Source organism: Coptis chinensis, chromosome 2 (genome assembly GCF_015680905.1).
Source record: "Coptis chinensis isolate HL-2020 chromosome 2, ASM1568090v1, whole genome shotgun sequence".
Taxonomy (NCBI): Eukaryota; Viridiplantae; Streptophyta; class Magnoliopsida; order Ranunculales; family Ranunculaceae; genus Coptis; species Coptis chinensis.
This window is the reverse complement of record NC_141457.1, coordinates 44,148,958-44,158,231: the sequence shown is the minus strand read 5'-3', so window position 1 is coordinate 44,158,231 and position 9,274 is coordinate 44,148,958. Positions and strand designations below refer to the sequence as shown.

Genomic DNA, 9,274 nt, shown 5'->3' with positions numbered 1-9,274 from the left:
TATTATTACTCAAAATCTTATTCCCAACCAAAATCTCGTCATAGGATTGTATTTGCTTTTTTGAGTTGTGAATGCATAGTTTTATGGCCATTACATTGTTCTTTATTTGACAGGATTGTCGCGAGAAGAGTTATTGCCATGATACACGCTTTCAAGGTTCCAACAAGGGGTTTAACTAGTGCACAACATAATTATGTAATCAATTTACATTTGTTTGTCTTTTTTACTTTCTTTCGGTTAGCAAGAATGATTTTTTTTTATTGCATAAACTAATTGGTTTTTCAATGAACATTGTAGGAGAACAAGGAGAAGCTTGGCTCAATAAATGGTAATGACATTGCAATTGTTGGGGGCGGCATGGTTGGCGTGACTCTTGCTTGTGCCCTGTGTAAGTTTCTTACCCCTTTGGTTCTTACTCCCTGATGTAATATATAACAATGGTGTTCTAACATATATTACTTAATGGTTTACATAGATTTAAGTAATTTACCGGTTATAAGTTTTATACATGTGTATAGAGTTAGTATTACATTGTATTTATTTCCATGCGTAGTATGACGCTTTCAAACTTTTAAGACTCACATATACCTAGGGCGATGTGTATTAACTAGTTGGTTTTGAGTTGGATGTCCAGATTTAATAATATTATCATTGCTTATTGAACTTAAAAGAAAAAAAAAAAAAAAAAAAAAACAATATTGTTGAATCTTTCATTCCGTTTATACTTTGTTGGAATCATTAACGGTTTCAGTCTTTGTACTTACTTTTTGTTTACTGTGTGTGCAGCAATGTCACAACCCGAATTTCTAAACAATTATAAAGTCGATATTTGAAATATAAATATCTCAAACATCACTATGTTCAATTGTCTAAAACCCAGACTATGACGAGGTGGATACAACACATACAACAAACTTAAAAGCCATATTATAAAAGAATCAACTTAAATTAAATAATCTCAATAATTATCCACCGTTACTTTATTAATAAGCTATCTTGCGTCCAAAACAAAACATCAAACAAACTCTAAGAATAAAATTTCTCACTACCATATTCTCATGTCATATCATGCTGAATATGTAAACTAAGTTATTACATCCTTCCAATAAGAATCAGACCTAATAAAAGAACTAATGGACTGCTCCAGGCAAGAATCCAAATCACGCGTCGTAGTCTCACTGCCTTCCACCACACTAGCCCAAGTTCCGGCCACCACTCCTCACTTCCTCATCACCACGGTTTCATTCCTAGTCAATAACCCTACCTCTTTAATTAACACACCAATCGATTTTATTAACTGTCGAGATCTCTCCCCAAATATAGATCTCGACCGCCATTATCGCTCCTCCGGAGTTTCAACAGCCCCCATCCCACTAAACAATCAAATCTCCAATCACCAAACACAGTTAACCCAACCACACCATTTACTCATACCACCTGACAGTAAACCACCGATTTGTTTTTAAATCTCGCCCTCACCCATAAACTAACAATCCACCGTCAACCAAATCACGAAAACACATACATCATACATAGATCAACAAAGAAAGTTACACTAACCATAATCGATTGATTACTCGCGTTTTATCACTGGATTTGGACAAGTTTTCCGGAGATAGATGGGTTCTTCAAACAATAATCAAGATGTATACGCAGTTAACACTAAATAGTATATAGTACAAAACCGAATCTTAAAATAGTATGTGAACAATAAAAATCATATTTTTTTCCAGCCTCATGCAATCTATAGTAAACGAGAACTTTATAAAAAAAAGCATACAAATATCTACTCACCCGTGATTAGTTTCGACTATCAGCTATGTATCAGAAAAACCTTCCTTTTCCTCTCTCAGTAAAACTTTTTTTTTCTATATAAAACTCTCTGTGTTTTTAAAAACTCCATGTGAACTCATTTTTGTTTTCAAACCCCCCTAAAAACAAGGAAGGAAGGTTTATCTCTTAACCGTACTGGGTTCCTATCCTTACTAATATTTATCCAATTTTTTTGTTTTATCTATTATTATTATTATTGTACTAGGAAAAATAAAAGAAATAAACTGGGTGTTATAAGCAAGCTCTCCATTGACGAAGAAATTGAGTGTTACTATTATTGATGGTAACCTGGCATTGGGAAAGGAAGTTAACATCAAGAAAGATGCCCTCCCTGACCCAAGGGTCAGTATTGTCACTCCTGCTTCTATTTCCTTTTTCAAAGGTATAATTGTAATATCTTCTAATATACCCTAATTGTTGTGTACATATACTATCTCCAAGCATTTCTTATTTTCTTCTCGTAATTCATTCTCTTAATTGAGCATCACATCATTTATTTCTTTAACGGACAATTTGGAACCTTGTAGCTTATATTTGATAAGAAAGGTGAGAAAATTGCATACACAATGATGTTACTATATAGAGATATTGTAATTTGCTTGCATCATATTCTCTTTTGCATAGCTTGTCATTTTCTCCTTTCCACATGTTTTTTTTTTCAAAATTTAGGTTTATCCCATATTCTTCAGTATCCATATAAATGAATCTGGAGGAATAAATGATATCTTAGGAGCAACTATCGCAAACTAAACTATTATTGCTTCATTTCACTAGTAGCCTAGTTAATCATCTTTAGTTGTTATGTCAATGTACAAGTTGTTATGTTTGCAGATATTGGTGCTTAGCAATATGTAATGCAACATCAACATATATATTTCGATGCAATGCAGGTAATTGTTCACTTTCATTGTACAATTATGATATTTCAGATTCACGTTCAAATTTTAATGTGTAGAAGATAGTAAGAACTAAGAAGCCTCCTTTGGTTAACATCTAAACACACGGATTTAAATATAATGCGGCACTATCCATTCGGCTGTTTGTCATAATAATACCTAGGGCGACCATTTCAAAATTCAAATTGCACAACCAATCTAAAGATCTTGTCATTTATACATTTGTGACATTTAACTCTTGCTCTCTAGAAATGGTTCTTAAAGGTACGATCTTAAGGCTTACCACACACACATCTAATTATTAGTTACACAACTAAATGCTCTGATTTTAATGTGTATGGTCATCTAATTATATGTTCACTCTTCTAAAATGTGTGTCATGTGCATTAAAAGTCGGGGTGGCATAGGGGGGGGGGTGATTCTGAGTGCTTTGTTGTCATATCTTTGAATTCACCTTAGTTATTACTCAGTATATGTTTACTCTTTTTTGCAACATCATGACCCTATAAATCTGAGGATATTGTTGCCCAGTTGCAGATGTTTTACGTGGTCGTTGTTGATACCTTAATGTCAACTATAATAAACAGATACATGTAATAGCATGTTTTTTGTTTCCCCCCTTATTTTGTACATATATTGAAAATTTGAAACAGTTATAATACATTACATCTTCAAGAAACCTTCTAGTATATATCTCTTGTATCTTTTCATATTTCTCTTTGCAGGTTTGGGATTACACTGGCTTGGGATACACTACTAGGTACACTGCAAGCGATGTAGATGCAGATATACTAGGGTAGGATTTGCATATCAAGAAATTAGAATTATTTTGCTGCTTTAAAGGTGTTGAAGTAGCCAAGTAGGTAACTATTGTGCATCTGGTTGTGATACAGGTGTGTAGTAGAGAACAAGGTGCTTCATAGCTCTCTCTTGTCATGGTTGCAGGTATTATCTACATTTTCGTTTATTTATTTTTTCATTACAAATCTATATTGTTCCTTCCAAATGGTGATGAATATTGTGTTTTCAATAGAAATTGCGAGTAGTTTGTAATATAGTTGTTATGTAAAGTGTGATTATTGAGCTTTACCTCTGAAATCATTGAATATTAGTAGTTTAGTTTGTTTGAAGTGTGATATTAAGCTTTGTCTCGATTGCTACTCTTGTTGTTTTGGTTCTTCAGTTTGTTCAACTACTGAGTATTAATCTTCGTTCATTCCATGTCATATAAAAACTTATTTTTCATTTCTTTGACACTTTTTGAAACTTAATGTATTAGAAATAGCAGAACACAGATTTACATTTTAGTGCCACAAACGACATACAAGAAAAATGTGTTTAATGGATATATATTACATTATGGTACTAATAGTAACATACTATAACAGTTATTGTTCGTTCCAATAGGCTCACCAAAACTGGTTGGATTAAAATCACTTATGTTGTCACTTCTAGCATATTTGTTACATTTTCCCCTAATGAACGACATACAAGATTCATATGTCTTTAATGACTCTATATTATGCATTATGTTACTAATAGTTACATACTATAAAGTTATACAAATGGGAGACCCCAGCCCAACCCACAAGCCTAAGTCACGCCATCAACAAACCCAACCCAAAAAATCGTCGACTCTCCATCTCCAAAAATCAAACCCTCAATTCGTATAGCAAACTCAAATACTCTCTCACCAACACTCTCATTCCAAATAACCAGTGACTACTCTCCCTCTCATTCTGTAACATTCTCTCTTCGCATCATCAATAATTAGTACAGATTTCTTATTCCTTACACATTTCGGTTTAATGTTAAATTGATTATGTGCTTATGAGGCAAAATTGAGTTATACATTAACATTTTAGGGTATTAGTCAGTTTGAACCCCATTAGGAAATCTAAATGTAACTTATGTAAAATTTGATTTATGCATTATTTTCTTATTTTTTACTCATTTTTTATTTGCACGGGTGTTTATAGTATGTGGAGTTTGAATTCTAAACTGTAGTTTTTCGTTTTGTAATTATTGTTTTGATAGGTTGTGGTTTTTTTGTAATTGAAGTTACTTTTCTATATTGTATGGCTTATGGAAAAGGTAGGGGATGTAGAAAGGGGGAATATGAAAATTGATTCTACTACAGAAAGGTATGAGGAGAATGTCAATGAAAGTGAAGATGCAGATATTGGTGAGGATGGCAATAAAGGTGAAGTTGGAGGTAATGGTGGCAATGATGGGGGAGACGTGAATGGTGGAGATGGTGAGTACCGGCAATGCCAGTATGGTGGTGGCCCAACGGACTCGTCCCTTCTGTATAACTATTTTGCAGTGTTGGGATTTGTAGAACAATTAATCATGTGTTAAGCTTTCCCCGTCGAGGACGTAAAGTAAAGTATCCATCAGAGTGCGACAATGAGTATGTTGCGTGGTATCCCTTTGTAACCCACCTTGTAGTGATGAACCCTGAACATTTGAAACCATTCAACATTGAGGATCCGACCTATGAGTTGGTGAGTTTTCTTTATGGGGAGCCTTTCTTTATTTGCTTTATTTACTTATTCTTCATTATTTAATCAATTTGCATTATTTTTTTGTCCTCTTTTCTTAATAGCCTTCTTAATTATTTTGCAGTATGACATTTTGGAAGAAACATGGCGTATGATTCAACACGGTATTGATACTTGTGCTGATGCAATTCCTGCGGATGCTTTGAGATATTTCTAAAGGTCGTATCAGATGACACAGACAAAGTTCATTCCTACTGGAGATTGCAGGGATGTTTGATGATGAAGCGTAAAATTGTCTAGTTACGTTGGTCTTGTTTCTCATTTGTTAAGAGTCATTTGTTTGTTTGTTTGCTGTCTAGGACTGCTTCTTTGCAACTACCAAACTTGTTTGTTTGCATTGTGTGTATTTGTGTTTTGTGTATTTAAATGCCATTATAAAGAAGAGGGACTTATAAAGAAAGTGATTTATATGTTGATCGATCAGTGTTCATCTTGTTTGTTCAAATTGAAACATTAACAGAACAGAAAAAACGGAAGAAGAATAACAAATTTCCACCAACATTAACAAGACCACTTTTCACATTCGGAACTGTACTACCGAATAGACAGTGTTGGTGACTTACAACAGTGTCATACTCCAATTTCTTATTTGGATCTGTTCTACTCTGTAGTGCCGAACAGAAGCATTTCAACATATGTCATCAACAATGGCATCCTCCAACAATAAGCCTTCACACTTCCTTTCAAAGCATTTTGGCCTTCATTTGCCTTGCGCAATTTTTGAAGCCCCTTATTATTTTGGCGTCTTGACGCAAAACAATCACACGGCTTATGAGGATAATTGGCACAACCCAAGACAAAATGTGTAAATTACAGATGAATGACTAAGTATCGATATGTCTTAGACAGGTCATTCCCTAAGTCTATATATTGCCGAATAGAAGCTTTTTATTGTACAAGGCCGAGACAAATTATGTAGAATATGCAGTAGGTATATGCTACTTTTTGTAGCATCACTGGATTATGATAGAGATTATGTAATATTGGACTTTTTTTCACTTTTCTCATTGACATACTAGATTTTGGTGCATGTGAGTAGTGACAATTTTTTTTTTCTTGCATTTAACAATCGAGGATCAATAACAATGATGATACTTTTCTATACTTTCAGAGCATTAGAAAACCAATTTAGTTGTTTGTCGCACCCCTGGATATGTTTATGTTCCAAGTCTATCCCACATACAAAACCACTTACATCACACAACTCACATAAAGGACACAAAGTACATATTCAAGCATCCAAAAAGCAAACTGTAAACTTCCAAATCTTAATGACCTACTTTACAGGCGGTCCCTTACATATAGCATATATATCTTTGTTCTAGTTACTCTGACAACTTATCCTGCTTCTTGTACATCTTCTACACCCTGGTCCAGCTTCTTTCCGTTATTGTTTTGGGCCTCAAAATTAACCTCTTTGTGGTCACTGCACTGCCGAATAATTAGATCCATTAATATGAAGACTGGAGAATAATAGAGCAATGACCATTCCTAAGTTTCACTGCAAAAAAGACATAATGGAAATTCAACAGTTTCAACTAAAGGTCATTCTCGTTACTAATATAAATTCATCAAATGGACAGGATGTCACAACTCCAATAAAGTGATAAAGTGTCCAAGCTAATTATTGTAAGTCAAGTCCAAGTAAACGGTTAGTAGTTAATCTTACTTATCGATTTTGTTTACAATCATTATCTCACTGTTTTTATTGCTTTACTGATCACTAGTCTGCAATGTTTTGCAACATATTAATTTTTGAACATGAACTAAGTAAATACTTTACTCCACGTAACCAAGTGAAGTCCTAACCATGGAAATTCCTGCTTCTGAAAAGTCTTGAGCTAGACCTAATGCCCTAGTAGGTATACGGTTTAGCGAATCAACATTTAGAACATATGAAATGTGTGTGTTTCGAGTCAATAGTAAGAGCTCACCTACACTTGATGCAAAGACAATAGTGTTAAGGTATTACAAATCTAAAGGCTATATTCTATTGACTTGTTCAATAACCCTAGAAACCTAATACAAATATATACATACCCCAAATATATGTCTTGCAGTTGATTACAATACCCTTACAAAATGACCTAAATATCCTTATTATCGTAACAAAGGTAATACAAGTAAAGATGCGAGCAATAAGCATTTCAAGTTTTTCTGATTCCATAGAGATGGAGGTAATTAGTACAATGCTATGATGCAAAGAACACTCATGCAAGCAATTAAATTACATTGAGAGCGATAAATGAGAAAGGCTTAGTCAAATGCAGTGTTAAGAGATCTGACCTCTTATTTTCTTATAGTTAACTAAACTGCAAGAAAGAACGAGCAACAACACACAAGCTCCAACAGCTTGTTTAAGAAGTGTGAATGCAGTAAATGTAATTTTTTTTTGTTATTTTTTGTTATGAAAAGGTTAGGGGTTCAGGGCGACCCAAACCTGCATTCAATGAGTTGTATCCCAAGATAGTCTTTTTCCACAATACACTGTAGGCTTTCATTCAGTGGAGGAGAGTAGAGTACAAAATTGCATCCCCAGGCATACTCAAATACATTACAAATTGAAAAAGAGAGGAATAATATGGAAGATAATATTTATAAGCAATATTGAGTATTTGATAGTTTAGTAAGCATGACAATAGAGCATTAAATCTTATTGTTTTTAATACCCATTTTCTACCAATGTAGAATCACTTGCCTTTAGTTAGAGTTATACCAAGCAAAAGCCCTGAGCTAGATTGTTCCTAAAACACTAACCTCCAATGTCATCAATTTACCTTTTAAGTCTGTTTGAAACCCTAGCTACTCTAGTAAGTTAGCCACATATCCCAAATGATGGGTATGAGATACTAGGAACTGCCCAAGGATTAAAAAAAAAAAAAGAAAGAAAAAATTAACTTAAGTTAAATGTACATCAAAATCAATAAATTTAGATAGAATTCAAACAATTGGGGATATTATATCCAACCATAATTGGGTCAACCATCCTAGGTCTGTCTCAATTGCTCCGTCTCCCACATTATTTTCTTTCTCTCGAAATAGACAACTCACTAACAAGACAAGTAAATAAACCTAATCTCACCTTCACAAATTTGAGACGTGGCTATATGCAATGCAACACATCCAGTGCACATAGTATAAAATGTTTGGTGCGATAGTGGTATTGTATCTTGACATGGATATAACACCATGACATAACCAATGTGTACCATTTCGGTCAACATATGGGGATTGGGTCAGCTATAGCAATGAAATCACATAACATGGAACAATCTATTTATTTTCCATGACTCTTAAGCCTAAACAATTTATGAGTCATTTATATAGAAAAAGTTATCAGGGTCCCCTTTGGGGCATACTGGTTGTGGAACGCACCTGTGGTGACTCGATGACGCGAGTCCTACGAACAAGCAAAGTTGACACCTCCAACACAAAAGATAACACAAGTGCGAAAGCTTTGTAACAAAACTAAACACCACTGTTTCATCGTGTGACGCCATTTACACAAGTTAATATATATATAACAAACTTAAAGAAACTACAAATTGTCCAAAATACATGATGAACAACAACAAAATTATACACGACCAGAATATTTAATGTAGTCCTACTCTAATTACGAGAAGTATGGTCAAACACAGAATGAACACCTAGCGTAAACACACTAAGCTAACATAGATGACCAAGTTAAGTAGTCCTAATCTGCATCGGACTCGTCCTATATATATATATATATATATATATATATATATATATATATATATATATATATATATATATATATATAAAATTATTGGCTAAATATTGTAGATATTTTTGGTAGTACCCTATATGGGTTGCATATTTTTTTTTGGGCTGTGTTGCTATGTATACTTTGGAAAAATTTATCTAGTTTTCATGGATTTAAACCTTTGTACCATATATGTAGAATGTATATGACATGATTTGGTCAGATGGTGAATTTTAACTAACTTAAATACC

General features: G+C 33.8%; 1 protein-coding gene across 1 annotated transcript; it reads left to right on the top strand.

Annotated features, from left to right (window-relative positions):
* Positions 1-390: 390 nt before the first annotated feature.
* Positions 391-5,676, top strand: LOC147516152 (uncharacterized). The gene is made up of 6 exons (XM_086588814.1): positions 391-2,215; positions 2,665-2,723; positions 3,455-3,525; positions 3,623-3,674; positions 4,824-5,236; positions 5,358-5,676. Exons 2-5 carry the CDS (start codon positions 2,688-2,690, stop codon positions 5,088-5,090), a joined length of 426 nt encoding a protein of 141 aa, XP_086444940.1. The 5' UTR covers positions 391-2,215; positions 2,665-2,687; the 3' UTR covers positions 5,091-5,236; positions 5,358-5,676.
* The last annotated feature ends 3,598 nt before the right edge of the window (positions 5,677-9,274 follow it).